This window comes from Heptranchias perlo, chromosome 35 (genome assembly GCF_035084215.1).
Source record: "Heptranchias perlo isolate sHepPer1 chromosome 35, sHepPer1.hap1, whole genome shotgun sequence".
NCBI classification, from domain to species: Eukaryota; Metazoa; Chordata; class Chondrichthyes; order Hexanchiformes; family Hexanchidae; genus Heptranchias; species Heptranchias perlo.
Genome location: NC_090359.1, coordinates 26,976,395 through 26,999,124, shown reverse-complemented (window position 1 = coordinate 26,999,124; position 22,730 = coordinate 26,976,395). Strand labels below are relative to the sequence as shown.

Genomic DNA, 22,730 nt, shown 5'->3' with positions numbered 1-22,730 from the left:
TGAGGGGAGAGAGAGTGGGGGAGGGAGAGAGAGAGAGAGACAAGGGATGGATAGATAGATAGATAGAGAGAGAGAGAGAAGGGATAGATAGATAGAGAGAAGGGATGGATGGAGAGAGAGAGAGAAGGGATGGATGGAGAGAGAGAGAGAAGGGATGGATAGAGAGAGAGAGAGAGAGAGAAGGGATGGATAGAGAGAGAGCGAAGGGATGGATAGAGAGAGAGAGAGAAGGGATGGATAGAGACAGACAGAGAGAGAGAGAAGGGATGGATAGAGACAGACAGAGAGAGAGAGAAGGGATGGATAGATAGAGAGAGAGAGAAGGGATGGATAGAGAGAGAGAGAAGGGATGGATAGAGAGAGAGAGAAGGGATGGATAGAGAGAGAGAGAAGGGATGGAGAGAGAGAGAGAGAGAAGGGATGGATAGAGAGAGAGAGAGAGAAGGGATGGATGGAGAGAGAGAGAGAGAGACAAGGGATGGATGGAGAGAGAGAGAGAGAGACAAGGGATGGATGGAGAGAGGGAGAGGGAGAGAAGGGATGGATGGAGAGAGAGAGAGGAAGGATGGGATGGGATGGGGAGAGAGAGAGAGAGAGAGAGGAGGGATGGGATGGGATGGGGAGAGAGAGAGAGAGAGAGAGAGGGAGAGGAGGGATGGGGGTAGAGAGAGAGGGAGAGGAGGGATGGGGGTAGAGAGAGAGGGAGAGGAGGGATGGGGGTAGAGAGGGAGAGGAGGGATGGGGGTAGAGAGAGAGGAGGAATGGGGGAGAGAGAGAGGAGGGATGGGGGGTGTGAGAGAGAGAGGAGGGATGGGGGGGGAGAGAGAGGAGGGATGGGGGGGGAGAGAGAGGAGGGATGGGGGGTGGGGGAGAGAGAGAGAGGAGGGATGGGGGGGTGGGGGAGAGAGAGAGAGAGAGAGAGAGGAGGGATGGGGGGAGAGAGAGAGAGAGAGGAGGGATGGGGGGAGAGAGAGAGAGAGGAGGGATGGGGGGAGAGAGAGAGAGAGAGAGAAGGGATGGGGGAGAGAGAGGAGGGATGGGGGGGAGAGCGAGAGAGAGAGAGGAGGGATGGGAGAGAGAGAGAGAGAGAGAGTGAGTGAGTGAGTGAAGGGATGGGGGAGGGAGAGAGAGAGAGGAGGGATGGGGGGGAGAGAGAGAGAGAGAGAGAGAGAGAGTGTGAAGGGATGGGGGAAGAGAGAGAAAGAGAGGAGGGATGGGGGAGAGAGAGAGAGATAGAGGGAGGAGGGAGGGATGGGGGAGAGAGAGAGAGAGAGAGAGGAGGGATGGGGGGAGAGAGAGAGAGAGAGAGGAGGGATGGGGGGAGAGAGAGAGAGAGGAGGATGGGGGGAGAGAGAGAGAGGAGGGATGGGGAGAGAGAGAGAGAGGAGGGATGGGGAGAGAGAGAGAGGAGGGATGGGAGAGAGAGAGAGAGGGGGGGATGGGAGAGAGAGAGAGAGGAGGGGGATGGGGGAGAGAGAGGGAGAGGAGGGATAGGGAGGGTGGGGGAGAGAGGGGGGGCGAGAATGAGGGAGGGGGAGAGGTGAGGGCGGATCGGGAGAGTTGGTGGGCAAATAAGGAGGGGAATAGAGTTCGGGAATGGGGGGCTGCGGGGAATGGGGTTCGGGAAGGGGGCTGGGAGGGATGGGGTTCGGGAAGGGGGCTGGGAGGGATGGGGTTCGGGAAGGGGGCTGGGGGGGAAGATGGGGTTCGGGAAGGGGGAATGACGTCCGGGAAAGGGGGCTGGGAGGAATGATGTTCGGGAAGGGGGGCTGGGGGGAGTGGTTTTCGGGAAAGTGGGCTGTGGCGAATGGGGTTCGGAGAATGGTGGCTGCGGGGAATGGGGTCCGGGAAGGGAGCTCGGAGGGATGGGGTTTGGGAAGGGGGCTGGGGGGGATGGGGGTCCGGGGAGGCTGTCGCGAGGAATAGGGCTTGGGGTGGGGGGGGATGTGTGCACAGGGAATGGGGTTTGGGATTGGGAGGGTGTGGGGGAATGTGTTTGAGGGTCGGTGATGGGAAGGGTGGGGTGCTGGGATTGAGGGGTGTGGGGAAAGGGATTGGCGGTATGGGGGAGGGGTTTGGGACGTTGCAGGGACTGGGGGTGTGGGGAATGGGGATGATATGCGGGAAATGGGGGTGGGGGATATTAGGGGTGGTCGGGAGGAGATTTGGGGGTTGAGGGGAGGGTTAAAAGGGGACTGGGAAGGGGAGGGAGTGCGGAGAATCAGAGCTCAAGGGGATGCGTGGATGGTTGAGGGGGACAGGATTTAGCTGACTCAGCCCGAGTCGCAATTGGGGCTACGATTCACCCCAGTGCACCTCAGTTAGGGAGGGGAGGAATGAGCCAGGGTTCCTGCATCTGCTGACTATCCAGTGACTCCTGCTGGAAAGTGGGTGTGTGAGTGTGGTGGGAATGATCAGTCAGCACACTTCTGTGGTTAAATAGCCTGGCACTCGTCGCCCGTCCGTGGACATGAAGTGAGGCTGCTGGGGAACAACAGTGGAACCTGCAGCCCAGTGAGAATCGATGACTGGAAAGAAAGACAGACTTGCATTTATACAGCACCTTTCACATCCTCTGGATGTCCCAAAGAGCTTTACAGCCTTTTAAAGGGTAGTCACTGTTGTAATGTAGGAAACTCAGCAGCCGATTTGCACACAGCAAAATCCCACAAACAGCAATGTGATAATGACCAGATAATCTGTTTTAGTGATGTTGGTTGAGTGATAAATATTGGCCCCAGGACACCAGGGAGAACTCCCCTGCTCTCCTTCAAAATAGTGGCCGTGGGATGTTTTATGTCCCCGAGAGGGGCAGACGGAGCCTCGGTTTAATGTCTCATCCGAGAGACGGCACCTCCCACAATTCCGAGTGTTGGCCTGGATTTTGTGCTGAAGTCTCTGGAGTGGGGACTTGAACCCACGACCTTCTGACTCGGAGGCGAGAGAGAGAGAGCTCCCCACTGAGCCCCGGCTGACGTCTCTGAGCCACGACTGGAGGGGAGCGAAAAAATTAGGAAAGAAAGCGAGGAGTGAGTTGGGGCAAAAATAAAATGGAGATGGACTCTCTGAACTGAACCTAGAGAAATGAAGTTGGATAATGATTGACTGACTGATAGAGTTTTGAACAGGAGGGCAGTGTGCAATCATTGACAGCGTTGGCTTTTTTTTTCCACTGATGCTCTTCCAAGAGTGATTATAAAAAGCACAGTGTGACAGCGCAAAATTGGCCATAATTGAGAAGAGCAGATGACCCTGACTCCGCCCCCCCCCCACCCGAACCCCTCCGCACCCTGTGGTGCGTGTTCCACAGCCGCCTCGCCCAAGTGGCCCCGTTCTTCAGCTTGCAGCCGGTGTCAAGCGGAGTATTCGACCGAGGGGTGCATCGCTGCCGGAGTCTTAAAGCTTTGGCCAAGAGTTCTGAGTTCCGGGATCGGCCCGCCTAGCTCCGATCGAACCAGCTGTCCGTAGAATCAGAGTGAGTCTCTCCCAACGGGGAAAGCTGACTCCCCACGGGCCAGCAGTTCTGCCAGAAACGAGCACTGAGGTTAGGCTTTTGCGTTCCACTGCGTGTGGGAGATTTAACAGAATAGATTGTGCTGGTTCTTGTGTCAGGTTCCGTAATCCTGGCTGGCAAAAAGCAACATGTAACAATACTCGCCTTGGTTTATCAGCTGTCCCACAGTCTGGTGCCTCGTGATTAACAAGCTTCACTCCCCCTCCCCGGGTGGTTTATCTGGAAGCCCCTTAGTGGGACTTAATAGGTCAAAGTGGAGGGAGGGAAGAAGGCGAGAGTCAGGACTGATGAGCCCTGACACAGAGAGGGGTTAATGGATTCACTGACCACAAAAGAGTGTTTTGAAAAGCTAATGAGAGGTGAAATGTGTGGGTGATGAGCAAGGAGTGAGGTCATGCAAAAAGATTAAAAGGTGTCAGCCGTGGCTCAGTGCGGCGCACTCTCGCCTCGGAGTCAGAAGGCCGTGGGTTCGAGTCCCACTCCAGAGACTTGAGCCCGTAATCCAGGCTGACAATCCCAGTGCCAGTACTGAGGGAGTGCTGCACTGTCGGAGGTGCCGTCCTTTGGATGAGACATTAAACCGAGGCCCCCATCTCCGTGGACGTAAAAGATCCCATAGCATTATTTCGAAGAAGAACAGGGGAGTTCTCCCCAGTGTCCTGGCCAATATTTCTCGGCCAATATTTCTCAACCAATATCATGAAAACAGATGATCTGGCTGTTATTTCGGTGCTGTTTGTGGGATCTTGCTGTGCACAAATTGGCTGCGGCGTTTCCTACATTTCAACAGTGACTACACTTCAAAAAAAAAAGTACTTAATTGGCTGTAAAGCGCTTTGGGATGTGAAAGGCTCCATATAAATGCAAGTGTTTCGTTCTTAACCTCCTGTGCTCTAGGAGAACAAACTATACAGTCAAACATTGGAATACAAGTCAGAGGAAGTAGTACTCTCCGGAGAGAGACACGATAGTGAATGGTAGAGAGAACTTATAATTAGAATACCACTTCAAATTAAACTGTAGGACAAGAGGGTACAGATTGGAATTAGTAAAAGAGCAAATTTAGGACTGATACCAGGAAATTGTTCAGGGATGGAATGGACTCCTGGGTAGGGTAGTGAAGGTTTTCAGAGGGATTTGAATGTCCTTGTACAAGAAACACAGAAAGTTAACATGCAGGAACAGCAAACAATTAGGAAGTTTGGGAAAAGGGGAGGTGCAACGAGACCTGGGTGTCCTTATACACCAGTCGCTTAAAGCGAGCATTTAGGTGCAGCAAGCAGTTAGGAAGGCGAATGGTATGTTGGCCTTCATTGCAAGAGGATTTGAGTATAGGAGCAGGGATGTCTTACTGCGGTTATACAGGGTCTTGGTGTGTCCACATCTGGAGTATTGTGTGCAGTTTTGGTCTCCTTATCTGAGGAAGGATGTCCTTGCCATGGAGGGAGTGCAACGAAGGTTTACCAGACTGATTCCTGGGATGGCAGGACTGACGTATGAGGAGAGTTTGGGTCGACTAGGCCTATATTCACTAGAGTTTAGAAGAATGAGAGGTGATCTCATCGAAACATATAAAGTTCTAACAGGACTCGACAGACTAGATGCAGGGAGGATATTCCTGATGGCTGGGGAGTCCAGAACCAGGGGTCACAGTCTCAGGATACGGGGTATGCCATTTAGAACCGATGAGGAGAAATTTCTTCACTCAGAGGGTGGTGAACCTGTGGAATTCTCTACCACAGAAGGCAGTGGAGGCCAAGTCATTAGATGTATTCAAGAAGGAGATAGAAATATTTCTTAATGCTGAAGGGCGAGAACTTTGGAGACGGTCCCTTGGCAAGGTGGCCGTATCTGCAATAATTCAGCCTGAAGTTTAACACAGTTATTGTAGGCAGCAGGTTCATAGTCTGAGGAGGGGTGAGAAAGAAAGAGAGAGGTAAACTCTAGCCCGAGGGCCTTTCTCATCCAGAGAGATCAGAGACTGGGCTCGGTCTGTGCGGGAGTAGGAGTTAGAGTAGTGGATGGTTGAAGAGTGAAATGTCGGAGGATTTATCCGTCTAAACGCTGTGCATGTTCCTCAACTGTAAGAAGCGGTGTGGCCTGTAACTAAACCAGCTGCAGAGCAGGGCTCAGTCTGCTGGCTGGGTGGGCATTACAGTCCCCTCACCTGTGGGGGACATTCCCCCGGTCCCCTCACCTGTGGGGGACGTTCCCCCGGTCCCCTCACCTGTGGGGGACGTTCCCCCGGTCCCCTCACCTGTGGGGGACGTTCCCCCGGTCCCCTCACCTGTGGGGGACGTTCCCCCGGTCCCCTCACCTGTGGGGGACGTTCCCCCGGTCCCCTCACCTGTGGGGGACGTTCCCCCGGTCCCCTCACCTGTGGGGGACGTTCCCCCGCTCCCCTCACGTGTGGGGGACGTTCCCCCGCTCCCCTCACCTGTGGGGGACGTTCCCCCGCTCCCCTCACCTGTGGGGGACGTTCCCCCGGTCCCCTCACCTGTGGGGGACGTTCCCCCGGTCCCCTCACCTGTGGGGGACGTTCCCCCGGTCCCCTCACCTGTGGGGGACGTTCCCCCGGTCCCCTCACCTGTGGGGGACGTTCCCCCGGTCCCCTCACCTGTGGGGGACGTTCCCCCGGTCCCCTCACCTGTGGGGGACGTTCCCCCGGTCCCCTCACCTGTGGGGGACGTTCCCCCGTTCCCCTCACCTGTGGGGGACCTTCCCCCGTTCCCCTCACCTGTGGGGGACGTTCCCCCGGTCCCCTCACCTGTGGGGGACGTTCCCCCGGTCCCCTCACCTGTGGGGGACGTTCCCCCGGTCCCCTCACCTGTGGGGGACGTTCCCCCGGTCCCCTCACCTGTGGGGGACGTTCCCCCGGTCCCCTCACCTGTGGGGGACGTTCCCCCGGTCCCCTCACCTGTGGGGGATGTTCCCCCGCTCCCTTATCTGTAAAGTACCATTCAGCAGTTTTTCTTTCTCATGTCAGTTTCTTTCACAGGGGGTGAGTGTGGGGATCGCCATGGAGACGTCCCATCAGCGCTGATGAGGTAAGGAAGGCGATAGGGTGGGAGGGAGGTGAGTGTAAATAATCAGCCTAGTGCAACGGAGCCTCTCCATGGGCTACCGTTCCAAGGGCCCTGTCTCTCCCTGGGCTACCGTTCCAAGGGCCCTGACTCTCCCTGGGCTACCGTTCCAAGGGCCCTGTCTCTCCCTGGGCTACCGTTCCAAGGGCCCCGACTCTCCCTGGGCTACCGTTCCAAGGGCCCTGACTCTCCCTGGGCTACCGTTCCAAGGGCCCTGACTCTCCCTGGGCTACCGTTCCAAGGGCCCTGACTCTCCCTGGGCTACCGTTCCAAGGGCCCTGACTCTCCCTGGGCTACCGTTCCAAGGGCCCCGACTCTCCCTGGGCTACCGTTCCAAGGGCCCCGACTCTCCCTGGGCTACCGTTCCAAGGGCCCTGACTCTCCCTGGGCTACCGTTCCAAGGGCCCTGACTCTCCCTGGGCTACCGTTCCAAGGGCCCTGACTCTCCCTGGGCTACCGTTCCAAGGGCCCCGACTCTCCCTGGGCTACCGTTCCAAGGGCCCCGACTCTCCCTGGGCTACCGTTCCAAGGGCCCTGACTCTCCCTGGGCTACCGTTCCAAGGGCCCTGACTCTCCCTGGGCTACCGTTCCAAGGGCCCTGACTCTCCCTGGGCTACCGTTCCAAGGGCCCTGACTCTCCCTGGGCTACATTTCCAAGGCCCATGACTCTCCCTTGGATAAATGTTAGTCCAGGACACTGGGGAGAACTCCCCTGCTCTTCAAATAGTGCCGGGGGATCTTTTACGTCCACCTGCGAGGGCAGACAGGGCCTCGGTTTAAAGTCTCATCCGAAAAACGGCCCCTCCGTCAGTGCAGCTCTCCCTCAGTACCGGCACTGGGAATGTCTGCCTGGATTATGTCCTCAAGTCTCTGGAGTGGGACTTGAACCCTCAACCTTCTGACTCAGAGGCGAGAGTGGGGTACAGTCCCAATCCCTGGGGTACATGTCCCACACTCCCTGTGGAAGATGGGCAGATACAGCCTGGCGGTTGGTCCCGTGTGTTTAACCAATGTTTGTTCTGTGGGGTTAGGGTTGGCAACTCGTATTCCTGGAGGTTTGATCACATGACCTTCTGCCTCGAACTGCCCCGCCCCTACAGTGCCACCATTGGTCGCCCGACAAATCCATCCTCACAGCGCACTGCTTTCCCGCAGCCAATTGGGAAGCGAGCAGTCTCTACATTACCCGATTGGATGAATAAAACAGCTCCCCACCCCCCCACCTCCGATATTTTAATAACTATTAAACAAAACTGTTCAAAGAAAATGTAAAAAATGGTTTTAATGCCCCGATGATTTTACTCGCTGGTTGCACACAGCAGGGTCCTGGAAATTAATCTTTAATTGAATGTGGTGTCAGCCTTGGCTCAGTGGGCAGCGCACTCTCTCGCATCTGAGTCAGAAGTTCGTGGGTTAAGTCCCACTCCAGAGACTTTAGCACAAAATTCAGGCCAACGCTCCCAATGCAGTACAGGGAGTGCTGCGCTGTCGGAAGTGCAGGCTTTCAGATGAGACGTTAAACCGAGGCCCTGTCTGCCCCCTCAGGTGGGCGTAAAAGATCCTGTGGCCACTATTTTGACGGTGCAGGGGAATTCTTCCCGGTGTCCTGGCCAATATTTATCCCTCATCCAACATCACTTAAAAAAAAAACAAATTATCTGGTCATTATCACATTGCTGTTTGTGGGATCTTGCTGTGTGCAAATTGGCTGCAGCGTTTCCTACATTACAACAGGGACTACACTTCAAAAGTATTTTATTGGCTGGAAAGCGCTTTGGGACGTCCTGGGGTGGTGAAAGGCGCTGGAGAAATGGGAGTTCTTTCTAATTCCTGGAGACTCCAGGACAATCCTGGAGGATTGGCAACCTTATCGAGGTTGGGAGGGGGAGGGTGGGGGGTGGAGAGTTGGTTGTTGGACCGTGTCACAGTGGGGATGGGCTGAATGTTCCTACGGCTAAGAGTGAGCTGGGCACATTTCAGATCCTACGGTACGTTTATTTAATCAGGATATTATCGTATGTTGTGTTAACTAAACAAGGACGAGAAAAGAGGCCCATACCCTATATTGTTTTTTTTGTCGGTTCTCATCCTCCATGTGCTCTCCTTTCTTCCCCCCCCTCCCTGAGAGGGGGCACAAACATGGGGAGCCAATTTAGGAATTCCATCCAAAATATTCCTCTCCGACCCCTTTGCAGCCGATCTGGCCCCGGGGTGCCCAAACCTGTCGGTTGCCTGCTGGAATGACTTGCATTGCCTCCTTTCTGCTGTGATCGTGTTGCGGTGAGAATGCTCCCGACGGAAGCCTGCAAGGAGTCGGTGAATTAGCTGCTCCAGAATGCCGCCTCGCACGTCAGGCTCCCTCTGTGTAAATAAGACTTCCACCCATCTCGCCCTCACACTTCCTGCTTCTTCGGTCTATACAACTGGCTTGTAGTTCTACCACCCCGCTCCCCATCACCTCCGCAGAAAGTGCCGGAAATATGCCGTGGGCCTGGCAACATCGGGAGAGCGAGCAGACAGCTTTAATGTGTCAGGTGTAGGCCCTTGGTCAGAACTGCCCAGGTGCTGCAGGTATTTCCAGAATTTCCTGTTTTTATTTCCACTGTCACGGTGGTTATTTTAAATTCATCCTTGTATTTACTGTGTTCCATTAATTGTATGTTTTTCCTGTTGAATTTATATTCAGGCCAGAAGACAACATTTCCCTTTAAGTTCCTGTTCAGTCAGTGGGATGCAGTAACTCTCAGTTGAAATCGTAGTGGGAAAGGGGAAAGTGTTTTTTCTGCTTTCGAGGACAAGTTAGCTGCTCATTGATGGCAGATTTGGACAACAAGAATAACAACTGCAACTTGCATTTATACAGCGTCTTTAACGTAGTAAAACGTCCCAAGGCGCTTCACAGGAGCGATTATCAAACCAAAAGCTTGGTCAAAGTGGTAGGAGGCGAGAGAGGGTTAGGGAGGGAATTCCAGAGCTCAGGGCCCAGGCAGCTGAATGCACGGCCGCCAACGGTGGAGCGATGAAAATCAGGGATGCCCGAGAGGCCAGAATTGGAGGGCAGGAGGAGGTTACAGAGATAGGGAGGGGGACGAGGGCCGTGGAGGGATTTGAACACGAGGATGAGAATTTTAAAATTGAGGCGTTGCCGGATCGGGAGCCGATGTAGGTCAGTGAGCACAGGGGGTGATGGGTGAACGGGACTCGGTGCGAGTTAGGGTATGCGCAGCAGAGTTTTGGATGAGCTCAAGTTTACGGAGGGTGGAAGGTGGGAGGCCGGCCGGAAGAGCATTGGAATAGTCGAGTCTGAATGTAACAAAGGCATGGATGAGGGTTTCAGCAGCGGATGGGCTGAGGCAGGGGCGGAGACAGACGATATTATGGAGGTGGAAGTAGGTGGTCTTGGAGAAGATATGGGACAACCTGGACCAGGCCAGTGTGTAGTGCTTCTGCTCAGCCTGGGCTGTCTCGATGACTGGACTTGGGAGGGGTACACCTGTCACTGGGGTGGGGGGTAGGTGGCTGGAGGTCTTTCTGCTTGTCCTGCAGATGAGTGGACTGATGGGTAGAGCATACCTGGCTGGACAAGCAGCAGGAAGCTTCCCAATGAAGTTTTAACCAGTTAACTCCAGGACCCTGCACTCAATTTGAGGATCCTTAAGCCTTAGTTCTGCCAAGCTTGTTCTCTGACTTTAGGTAAGTGGGATGTATACCTGTGAGGAGAGAGTGTACACGGTAACACCACCTAGAATCATAGAATCTTACTGCCCAGAAGGAGGCCATTCGGCCCATCGTGCCTGTGCCGGCTCTTTGAAAGAGCTTTCTAATTTGTCCCACTCCCCTGCTCTGTCTCAATAGCCCTGCAAATTTTCCCCCTTCACGTATTTATCCAGTTCCCGTTTGCAAGTTATTATTGAATCTGCTTCCACCGCCCTTTCAGGCAGCGCATTCCAGATCATCACAACTTGCTCCGTAAAAAAAATTCTGCTCATCTCGCTTCTGGCTCTTTTGCCAATTACCTGAAAAGGAGGCCATTCGGCCCGTAACGTCTGTGATGGCTCTTTGAAACAGCTATCGAATTAGTCCCAACCTCTACCCCGGCTCATAGCCCTGTGTGGGTTTTCTTTTCTCAGTAATTTGGGCCAGCGACCTTTGAGCACGGTGAGGGGGGTCTGCATGTGTCAGACTGTAACCTGAGAATTTTTAAAATTAAAGGCAGAGGATTTAAAAGGGGGAAATTGGAAACTAACAGCTAAAAGAAAGCAGGGGCAGAAAAAACTCAGGAGTGAGATGAATGACTGCCTGGACAGGAAACAAAATACAGGTGGCTTTTCAAAATTACATTTTTAGTGCTTTTCAAATGATGGTGCCGACACTTGAGTTCCTCTTTTTTTTGCTCTCTCGCTCGCACACTCTCTCGCTCGCTCGCACACTCTCTCGCTCGCTCGCACACTCTCTCGCTCGCTCGCACACACTCTCGCTCGCACACACTCTCGCTCGCACACACTCTCGCTCGCACACTCTCTCGCTCGCACTCTCTCTCGCTCACACTCTCTCTCTCTCTCTCTCTCGCTCACACTCTTTCTCTCTCTCTCGCTCACACTCTTTCTCTCTCTCTCGCTCACACTCTTTCTCTCTCTCTCGCTCACACTCTTTCTCTCTCGCTCACACTCTTTCTCTCTCTCTCGCTCTTAACAAATCGATCAAAGTAGCTAAAGAGAAACATCCAGAGGAAGTGAAATTTAACCGGTTGTTGTTTCACATACCATTTCTCCCCAAACATAGCCAAGAAACCCACCACAAGTCCCACTCCTTCCTCTCATTGGAATTTCCCTGCCCTCTAGAATATCCTTCAGTAATGTTCTTGGGCTTTATTAGATTTGCACTTCACGTTTTTGAAGCTCGCAGTTTCTTTCTCTCTATCTGCTAATGCTTGATTTTTTTTTTCTTATCTTCCTGGCTGACTTCAAGAGCATTTCAGTAGAGCTCCTCGCCTACTGGAAGTAGTCGGGAAGCAACCTCCTGAGTGGTGGGAGACGGAGGGCAAGCAGGAAAAAGGCAGGTGGGTGAGCGAAAGCCTGGCGGCAGAGGAGGTTTTGTTTGAGAGGGGTGGCGCGTGCTTTTTGATGCAGGGAGGGGACGAGACTGGGAGGTTTGGGCGGGGTAAGGGTGTAGGGGCTACTTATGGTTGAGTGAGAATAAGGTGCGAGGCAGCCTCGCAGGAACGGAGATTGGGTGCAGTGATGCACGGCTGGAGTAGACCTCCATAGTGGGCAAGGATTTGAAAGCAAGGACTGAGGGTCTTAATATCACTTTGTCCGTTATGCGTCGAATATAAATAAACTGTAAGCCAGGAGTGAGGGACTTCAGTTATGTGGAGAGACTGGAGAAGCTGGGATTGCTCTTTTAGAGCAGAGAAGGTTAAGGAGAGATTTAATAAAGCTGTTCAGAATTATGAAGGGTTTTGATAGAGTAGATAGGGAGAAATTGTTTCCACTGGCAGGAGGGTTGGTAATTGGCAAAAGAACCAGAGGGGAGATGAGGAGAATTTTTTTTTACGCAGCGAGTTGTTGTGATCTGGAATGCGCTGCCTGAAAGGGCGGTGGAAGCAGATTCAATAATAACTTTCATAAGGGAATTGGATAAATACTTGAAAAGGAAAAATTTGCAGGGCTATGGGGAAAAAGCAGGGGTTTGGGACTAATTGGATAGCTCTTTCAAAGATCTGGCACAGGCTCGATGGGTTGAATGGCCTCCTGTGCTGTAAGATTCTATGGTGCTGTTGAAGATTTGTAGGTAAGTTGAAGCGGGGTGGGGGCTACAATTGTCCTTAACGCCCTCGCATTAGGGAGAGGGAAAAATCCACCAATTTCCTGCTCCTTACCTCCAATCGCCAACTCCTGCTGGAGAGTGTTTGGATATCAGGTGAGGAGAAGATCCGGCTTGGCTGTGATATCGCCCACAGTTGAATAGCCGACTGACACTAGGGTCACGCGTGAAGATTGGATACTTGGAAGGGTTGCAGAGGATGGTAATGCCTTTGGAACCCAAAGAGGAAACAGAGCCTTCGAGAGGGGGAGAGTAAAAACATCACCACTGAAAAATTGCTAAATTCTTATTCTCGTGACAGTGACCTTATCAAGGAAAGAAATTTTTGCTTGCTCTGCTGGCCCGGTGCCATGGCTTTCTCTATCTGTGCCAACCATCCCACGTAACAGTCTCAGTCTGCTGCTTATCTGGATGGAAATAGGACACACTGTTCTGACAGTGATACGGCTGGTTTCAGGTCCCCCTGCACGACCAGCTACAATCCCGCAGAGCAGGGAGATGCGGCCCCAAACTTGCTGCTTTCTGGGAGCTGCCTCGTGAGTCACCTTAGCAACTTGTTTCCTCGACGATCTTGCAATTCCCACCCACTCTCCCTGCTAGCCGCAGTTTGAGGCAAGTGTGTGCAGGTTTTCACAGCTGCCAGAAAGTGAGTAGGCTCTGTAGCCACGTACACCCTCACTATCTCCCTGCCCTGGTGGGTACCCACACCCCAGCAAGCAGCAGTGCACGTGGGAGGGGACGGGCTATTAGCGCCTTCGGGAGAGGGGACATTATGGGATCTTGCTGTGCGCAAATTGGCTATTGCATTTCCTACTTTGCAACAGTGACTACACTTCAAAAGTACTTCATTGGCTGTAAAGCACTTTGGGACATCCTGAGGTTGCGAAACATGCTGTAGAAATGCAAGTCTGTCTTTTTCTTTTTCAGGGTCCCTCTCTTTTAAAGTTGTTAAAATGAAGTTGTCACAGCCTCTTTTCTCCCCGCCCCCCCCCCCCCCCATTCCCCGTTTTATTTTAAGCAGGTGAAAGCTCCCTTTCATGGCGGCCAGAGCTCTTGGCGAGGCCCCCGATGGCGGCTGGGGATGGATGATCGTGCTGGCAGCGTTTATCCAGTCGGCCCTGGTGTTCGGAGTCATCCGCTCGTTCGGAGTTTTCTTCGTGGCGTTCGTGGAATACTTCTCCGAAATGTCGAGCACGGTGTCCTGGATAACGTCGATGGCTGTTGCAGTGCAGCAGTTTTCAAGTGAGTAGCGAGGATGGTGTGAATGCAGGACGCTGGGGTGGTAGATGTTGTTATTTGATTTGTAGCAGCAAGCTTAGGCCAGGAGCACTGTTTTTACAAACAACAGAGTGTGCATTTGTTCAGGGTAACTCACTCACTGTAACTGTACAGGGTCTGTGTTTATTCAGCAGGGTAAGGGTCAGTCACTGTGTAACTGTACAGTGTCTCTGTTTATTCAGCAGGGTAAGGGTCAGTCACTGTGTAACTGTACAGTGTCTCTGTTTATTCAGCAAGGTAAGGGTCACTCACTGTGTAACTGTACAGTGTCTCTGTTTATTCAGCAGGGTAAGGGTCACTCACTGTGTAACTGTACAGTGTCTCTGTTTATTCAGCAGGGTAAGGATTGCTTGCTGTGCAATTGCTTAGCCAAACCCTACATTAGGGATGCTGGAGATATGCAGTTGGATGCAGCCCTGAGAAATAACACTGCCTTTTTTCCCCTTCAGGTCCCATAGCCAGTGCTCTCAGCAACTATTTTGGAGCTCGGCCTGTGGTGATGTTGGGTGGTTTCATTGCCAGCTTGGGGCTGATATTTGCATGTTTAGCTACAAACCTGACTCATCTCTACCTCTCTATCGGACTTCTCTCAGGTGAGGTGGAAACTGTTCATAGAACTGAGAAGATACTGGGTGATTGGCAAAAGATGCTGTGTGGCTAGGTACTAGGTCACTGAGCGCCCCCCCCACCGGGGTAAAGGTACCACCCAGTGAAGCACAAAACGATATGGACTCATAGAAATTACAGGAGGCCATTCGGCCCATTGTGCAGGTGCTAGCTCTTCAACTGGAGCTGTCTACTCCAGTCCCATCTCCCTGGCCCTTTCCCAGAAGACTGCTTGCCTGTGCTGAAGGCACTCGACAAGGTTCCACATAAGAGACTGTTAATAAAAATGACAGCGTGTGGAATTGGAGGCAACCTATTAGCTTGGATAGGGAATTGGTTAGGAGGTAGGAGACAGAGTAGGAATAATGGGTATGTACTCAAATTGGTGGGATGTGACCAGTGGTGTCCCCCAGGGATCTGAACTGGGACCACAGCTTTTCACTATATTTATAAATGACTTGGATGAAGGAATAGAGAGCCGTACATCTGAGTTTGCTGATGACACTAAGTTAAGCGGCACAGTAAATAGTGTAGATGGGAGCAGAAAGTTGCAAAGGGACATTGATAGATTAAGTGAGTGGGCAAAACTGTGGCAGATGGAGTTCAATGTGGGAAAGTGTGAGGTCATCCACTTTGGACCTAAGAAAGATCGATCAGAGTAATTTCTACATGGCGAGAAGCTAGGAACTATGGATGAGCAGAGAGATTTAAGGGTCGATGTCCAGAAATTACTAAAAGCTAGTGGGCAGGTATAAAAAATAATTAAAAGGCTAATGGAATGTTGGCCTTTATCTCAAGTGGGCTGGAAATCATGTTACAGCTGTACAGAGATCTGGTTAGTACTGCATTCAGCCCTGCGCCTCAGGATGGATATATTGGCCTTGGAGGGGGTGCAGCGCAGATTCACCAGAATTATACCGGGGCTAAAAGGATTAAATTATGAGGACAGGTTGCATAGACTAGGCTTGTATTCCCTCGAGTATAAAAGATTAAGGGGTGATCTAATTGAGGTGTTTAAGATGATCAAAGAATATAGAATCATAGGAATTTATGGCATAGAAGGAGGCCATTCGGCCCATTGTGTTTGTGCCGGCCGAAAAAGAGCGATCCAGCCTAATCCTACTTTCCAGCTCTTGGTCCGTAGCCTTGTAGGTTACGGTACTTCAAGTGCATATCCAAGTATTTTTTAAATGCGATGAGGGTTTCTGCCTCTTCCGCCCTTTTAGGCAGTGAGTTCCAGACCCCTCCCCACCACCCTCTGGGTGAAAAGATTTTTCCTCAATTCCCCTCTCATCCTTCTGCCAATTACTTTAAATTTATGCCCCCTGGTTATTGACTGTTCTGCTGATGGAAATAGGTCCTTCCTGTCCACTCTATCTAGGCCCCTCATAATTTTATACACCTCAATTAAATCTCCCCACAGCCTCCTCTGTTCCAAAGAAAACAACCCCAGCCTATCCAATCTTTCCTCATAATTAAAATTCTCCAGTCCTGGTAACATCCTCGTAAATCTCTTCTGTACGCTTTCTAGTGCAATCCTATCTTTCCTGTAATGCGGTGACCAGAACTGTATGCAGTACTCAAGCTGTGGCAGAGCTAGTATTTTATACAGTTCCAGCATAATCTCCCTGCACTTATAAGAACATAAGAAATAGGAGCAGGAGTAGGCCATATGGCCCCTCGAACCTGCTCCGCCATTCAATCAGATCATGGCTGATCTTCAATCTCAACTCCACTTTCCTGCCTGATACCCAGATCCCTCGATTCCCCTAGAGTCCAAAATCTGTCTATCTCAGCCTTGAATATACTCAACGACTCAGCATCCACAGCCCTGTGGGGTAGAGAATTCCAAAGATTCACAACCCTCTGAGTGAAGAAATTCCTCCTCATCTCAGTCTTAAATGGCTGACCCCTTATCCTGCGACTGTGCCCCCTAGTTCTATACTCTCCAGCCAGGGGAAAACAGCCTCTCAGCATCTACCCTGTCAATCCCCCTCAGAATCTTATATGTTTCAATGAGATCACCTCTCAATCTTCTAAACTCCAGAGAGTATAGGCCCATTCTACTCAACCTCTCCTCATAGGACAACCCTCTCATCCCAGGAATCAATCTAGTGAACCTTCGTTGTACCGCCTCTAAGGCAAGTATATCCTTCCATAGATAAGGAGACCAAAACTGTACACAGTACTCCAGGTGAGGTCTCACCAAAGCCCTGTATAATTGTAGTAAGACTTCTTCACTCTTGTACTCCAACCCCCTTTGCAATAAAGGCCAACATGCCATTTGCTTTCCTAATTGCCTGCTGTACCTGCATGCTAACTTTTTGAGTTTCTTGTACCAGGTCACCCAAGTATCTCTGAACACCAACATTTAATAGTTTCTCACCATTTAAAAAATATTCTGTTTTTCTATTCTTCCTACCAAAGTGAATAACCTCGCATTTCCCCACATTATACTCCATCTGCCACCTTCTTGCCACTCACTTAACCTGTCCATATCCCTTTACAGACTCTTTGTGTCCTCCTCACAGCTCACTTTCCCACCTAGCTTTGTATCATCAGCAAACTTGGATACATGACACTCGATTCCTTCATCCAAGTCATTAAATAGATTGTAAATAGCCGAGGCCCAAGCACTGATCCTTGCGGTACCCCACTAGTTACAGCCTGCCAACCTGAAAATGACCCGTTTATCCCTACTCTCTTTTCAGTCCGTTAACTAATCCTCTATCCATGCTAATATGTTACCCCCAACCCCATGAGCCCTTTTCTTGTGTAACAGCCTTTTTTGTGCCACCTTATCGAATGCCTTTTGAAAATCCAAATATACTACATCCACTGGTTCCCCTTTATCTACCCTGCTAGTTACATCCTCAAAAAACTCTAATAAATTTGTCAAACACAAGTTTCCTTTCGTAAAACCATATTATGATTTTCTAAGTCCCCTGTTACCATTTCCTTAATAATGGATTCCAGCATTTTCCTGACGACTGATGTCAGGCTAACTAGCCTGTAGTTCCCTGTTTTCTCTCCCGCCTTTCTTGAATAGCGGGGTTATGTTTGCTATCATCCAATCCACTGGAACCATTCTAGAATCTAGCGAATTTTGGAAGATCATTCTATGCTTCGGCTAATAAAGGAAAGTATCCCGTATCCCTTCTGAAAGTGGGGATATTGTCATTGACAATGGGGAAATGGCGGACATGTTGAACTATTACTTTGCATCAGTATTTACAGTAGAGAAAGAGGATAGCATGTGGAAATCCCAAGAAAACTAATATTGAATCGGGGACAGGGACTCGATAAAATTAATATAAGTAAAGCAACAGTAATGAAGAAAATAATAGCACTAAAGAGTGACAAATCCCCAGGATCAGATGGTTTCCATCCCAGGGTTTTAAAGGAAGTAGGTGAGCACATTGCAGATGCCCTAAATATAATCTTTCAAAGTTCTCTAGATTCAGGAACTGTCCCTCTGGATTGGAAAATTGCACATGTCATTCTGCTTTTTAAGAAGGGAGAGAGAAGGAAACCAGAGAATTATAGACCAGTTAGCCTAACATCTGTTCTGGGGAAAATGCTGGAGTCTATAATTAAGGATAGGGTGACTGAACACCTCGAGAATTTTCAGTTAATCAGAGAGAACCAGCATGGATTTGTGAAAGGTAGGTCGTGCCTGACAAACCTGATTGAATTTTTTGAAGAGGTGACTAAAGTAGTGGACAGGGAAATGTCAATGGATGTTATTTATATGGACTTCCAGAAGGCATTTGATAAGGTCCCACATAACAGACTGTTAGCTAAGATAGAAGCCCATGGAATCGAGGGAAAAGTACGGACTTGGTTATGAAGTTGGCTGAGCGAAAGGCGACAGAGAGTAGGGATAATGGGTAGGTACTCACATTGGCAGGGTGTGACTAGTGGAGTCCCGCAGGGATCTGTCTTGGGGCCTCAATTATTCACAATATTTATTAACGACTTAGATGAAGGCATAGAAAGTCTCATATCTAAGTTTGCCGATGACACAAAGATTGGTGGCATTGTAAGCAGTGTAGATGAAAACATAAAATTACAAAGCGATATTGATAGATTAGGTGAATGGGCAAAACTGTGGCAAATGGAATTCAATGTAGACAAATGTGAGGTCATCCACTTTGGATCAAAAAAGGATAGAACGGGGTACTTTCTAAATGGTAAAAAGTTAAAAACAGTGGATGTCCAAAGGGACTTAGGGGTTCAGGTACATAGATCATTGAAGTGTCATGAACAGGTGCAGAAAATAATCAATAAGGCTAATGGAATGCTGGCCTTTATATCTAGAGGACTGGAGTACAAGGGGGCAGAAGTTATGCTGCAGCTATACAAAACCCTGGTTAGACCGCACCTGGAGTACTGTGAGCAGTTCTGGGCACCGCACCTTCGGAAGGATATATTGGCCTTGGAGGGTGTGCAGCGTAGGTTTACTAGAATGATACCTGGAGTTCAAGGGTTAAGTTAAGAGGAGAGATTACACAAATTGGGGTTGTATTCTCTGGAGTTCCGAAGGTTAAGGGGTGATCTGATCGAAGTTTATAAGATATTAAGGGGAACAGATAGGGTGGATAGAGAGAAACTATTTCCGCTGGTTGGGGATTCTAGGAGTAGGGGACACAGTCTAAAAATTAGAGCCAGACCTTTCAGGAGCGAGATTAGAAAACATTTCTACACACAAAGGGTGGTAGAAGTTTGGAACTGTCTGCCGCAAACGGCAATTGATACTAACTCAATCGCTAAATTTAAATCTGAGATAGATAGCTTTTTGGCAATCGAAGGTATTAAGGGATATGGGCCAAAGGCAGGTATATGGAGTTAGATCACAGATCAGCCATGATCTTATCAAATGGCGGAGCAGGCACGAGGGGCTGAATGGCCTACTCCTGTTCCTATGTTCCTATGTTCTTAACCACCTTATCACCTTGTCCTGCTACCTTCAGGGCACCATGTACATGCACTCCAAGGTCCCTCTGTTCCTCTACACTTCTCAGTATCCCACCATTTATTGTGTATTCCCTTGGTTTGTTTGCCCTCCCCAAAAGTATTACCTCACACTTCTCCGGATTGAATTCCATTTGCCACTTTTCTGCCCACCTGACCAGTCCATTGATACCTTCCTGCAGTGTACAGCATTCTTCCTCACTATCAACCACACGGCCAATTTTTGTATCACCTGCAAACTTCTTAATCATGCCCCCTACATTTAAGTCTAAATTGTTGATATATACCACAAAAAGCAAGGGACCTAGTACTCAGCCTTGCAGAATCTCACTGGAAACAGCCTTCCAGTCACACAAACACCCGTCAACCATTACCCTTTGCTTCCTGCCACTGAGCCAATTTTGGATTCAACTTGTCACTTTCCCTTGGATCCCATGGGCTTTTATTTTTCTGACCAGGCTGCCATGTGGGATCTTGTCAAAAGCCTTGCTAAAAATCCATATAGACTACATCAAACGCGCTATCCTCATTGACCCTCCTTGTTACCTTCTCAAAAAATTCGGTCAAGTTAGTCATACACGACCTTCCCTTAACAAATCCATGCTGACTGTCATTGATTAATCCGTGCCTTTCTAAATGACGATTAATACTGTCCCTCAGAATTGATTCCAATAATTTGTCCACCACCGAGGTTAGGCTGACTGGCCTGTAATTACTCGATCTATCCCATGCTCCCTTTTTAAACAATAGTACAATGTTAGCAGTCCTCCAGTCCTCTGGAATCATACCTGTAGCCAGAGAGGATTGGAAAATGATGGTTAGAGCCTCAGCTATTTCCTCCCTTGCTTGACATGATAGGGTATCCTAAAGCGCTTTACAGTCGATGAAGTTCTTTTGAAGAGTTGTAGAAAACGTGGCAGTCAATATGCGCACAGCAAGATCCCACAAACAGCAATGAGATAATGGCCAGATAATCTGTTTTAGCGATGTTGGTTGAGGGATAAATATTTTCCAGGATACCAGGGAGAACTCCCTTGCTCTCTGAAATAGCGCTATGGGATCTTTTACATTCACCTGAAAGGGCAGACGGGGCTTCGGTTTAGCGTCCCATCCGAAAGATGGCACCTCCGACAGTGCAGCACTCCCTCAGTACTGGCACTGGGAGTGTCGGCCTGGTTTATATGCTCAAGTCTCTGGAGTGGGACTTGAACCCACAACCTTCTGACTCAGAGGCTCGAGAGCGCTACCCACTGAGCCATGGCTGACCACCCTCTTCCTCTTCCCCATCTACCCCACCCTCGAGGGCACTGAGCCCAATTGTCGTACCCTCAGCACAGACCGTGGGATGCAAGCTGTTGTAGCTAGAGGTTCAGTCACTCACCGGGCCCTTTAAATGGGGTCCCGATAGAGTGACGCTGTATTGCATTTAGGTTTCACTGTTGAACTGTCCTATGTAAACACTGCGTCCTCCTGTTGAACTGTCCTATGTAAACACTGCGTCCTCCTGTTGAACTGTCCTATGTAAACACTGCGTCCTCCTGTTGAACTGTCCTGTGTAAACACTGCGTCCTCCTGTTGTTTGGCAGGGTTTGGGTGGGCGTTAGTCTTCACCCCAACGGTTGCTGCGGTCAGTCGGTACTTTACCAAGAGGAGAACTCTGGCGATGGGGCTGGCGTTCACCGGGGTCGGCATTTCCTCCTTCGTTTTCTCCCCTCTCTTCCAGTACCTGACGGACGAGTACACGTGGAGGGGGGCGCTGCTGATCATCGCGGGAATGATGCTCAACCTCATGGTCTGCGGGGCGCTGATCCGACCCCTGACCCTGAAGGAGGACCTGGTTGCCGTGGATCCGAGCGCCGGGCAGTCCCATTGCCACGGCGCCTGCGGCTTGATCTTTGACCTGCTGGACCTGACCCTGCTCCGACAGTGGCCCTTCCTGACCTTCGTGCTGGCCATCACCTTGATAAACACCGGCTACTTCGTGCCTTATGTCCACTTTGTGGCACACGCTCGCTCGATCGGCTTTGACGAGTATCAGGCGGCGTTCCTGATGTCAGTGGCGGCAGTGGCCGACCTGATCGGCCGGCTCCTATCCGGCTGGTTCGCGGACCTGCAGAAGATGCGCCTGGTTCATATCCTGGTGCTCTTCACCTTGCTCACGGGACTCAGCCTGATTGTCATTCCCTTTGGCAGCACCTACCCCGTGCTGATGTTGATCAGCGTTGCCTACGGCTTTTTCTCCGGAGCCTTGACGCCAGTGGTGTTTTCCTTGCTGCCGGAGATAGTTGGGATTGGGAGGATTTACGGAGCACTGGGACTGCTGCAGCTGCTGGAGAGTGTGGGAGGTCTGCTGGGAGCCCCAATATCAGGTAAAAGCAGCCCTTTTGGGATTTTCTTTTTTTTCTTTTAAGAACTGGATTTTTGTTAGCCAAGGGTATCAAGGGATACGGAAGTGAGGCGGGTAAATAGAGTTGAAATACAGATCAGCCACAATCTAATTGAACGGCGTAACAGGCTTGAGGGGCTGAATGGCCTCCTCCTGTTCCTATGAGTAGGCCATTCAGCCCCTCAAGCCTGCTCTGCCATTCAATGATTGTCAATTGATGGTAATTAGATTGTCTGATTGGCACCTCAACTCCATTTGCCCGCCTTTGCTCCATATCCCTTGTTACCCCTACCTACCAAACATCCATCGATCTCAGCCTTGAAAGCTCCATTGACCCCCAGCCTCAACAGCTTTTTTGAGGGGGAGTTTTCCAGATTCCCACTCCCCTTTGTGTGAAGAAGTGCTTTCTGACATCACCCCTGAACGGCCTGGCTCTAATTTTAAGGTTCTGCCCCCTTGTTCTCCCACCAGAGGAAATAGTTTATCCGTGTCTACCCTAGCGAATCCTTTTATTATTTTAAACACCTTGATCAGATCACCCCTCAATCTTCTATACTCCAGGGAACAGAAGACAAGTTTATGTAATCTGTCCTTATAATTTAACCTTTAACCCCCCTGTATGATTCTAGTGACCCTGCGCTGCACCCTCTCCAAGGCTAATATATCCTTTTTGAGGTGCGGTGGCCAGAACTGAACGCAGTACTCCAGATGGGGTCTGACCAAGGCTCTGTACAACTGAAGCATAACCTTTACATTCCAGCTTCCTTGAGATAAAGGCCAACATTCCATTATTGTTTTTGATTGCTTTTTGTACCTTTTTAAATGATTTGTTTAGATGGACACCCAAATCACTTTGCTCCTCCACAGTCTCTAGTTTTTCACCATTTAGAAAATACTCTGATTCAGGTTTCTTGGATCCAAATGACCTCACACTGTCCCACACTGAACTCCATTTGGTACAGTTTTGCCCACACAATGAATCTTTTGTGCTTATTAGAGTGAAGAATGCTGAAAATGGAACAGTATGTCCCATCAAACGCTCCCAGAACAGGTACCGTGCAGG

At 50.4% G+C, this 22,730-nt stretch overlaps 1 protein-coding gene across 14 annotated transcripts in view; it reads left to right on the top strand.

Annotated features, from left to right (window-relative positions):
- The window catches only part of slc16a13 (solute carrier family 16 member 13), a 32,619-nt gene that overhangs the window by 4,670 nt on the left and 5,219 nt on the right, over positions 1–22,730 (top strand). The window contains exons 1-6 of one of the 14 annotated variants that reach the window (XM_067972257.1): positions 2,895–3,029; positions 6,513–6,561; positions 11,566–11,656; positions 13,445–13,665; positions 14,151–14,294; positions 20,868–21,650. In XM_067972257.1, coding sequence (XP_067828358.1) covers positions 13,461–13,665; positions 14,151–14,294; positions 20,868–21,650 — 1,132 coding nt within the window. In that variant the 5' untranslated portion in view covers positions 2,895–3,029; positions 6,513–6,561; positions 11,566–11,656; positions 13,445–13,460. Of the gene's footprint in view, positions 1–2,894; positions 3,030–3,253; positions 3,545–6,512; positions 6,562–11,039; positions 11,657–13,441; positions 13,666–14,150; positions 14,295–20,867; positions 21,651–22,730 lie in introns of those variants that run through there. The other 13 variants (XM_067972254.1, XM_067972255.1, XM_067972250.1 and 10 more) reach the window with 13 other exon arrangements.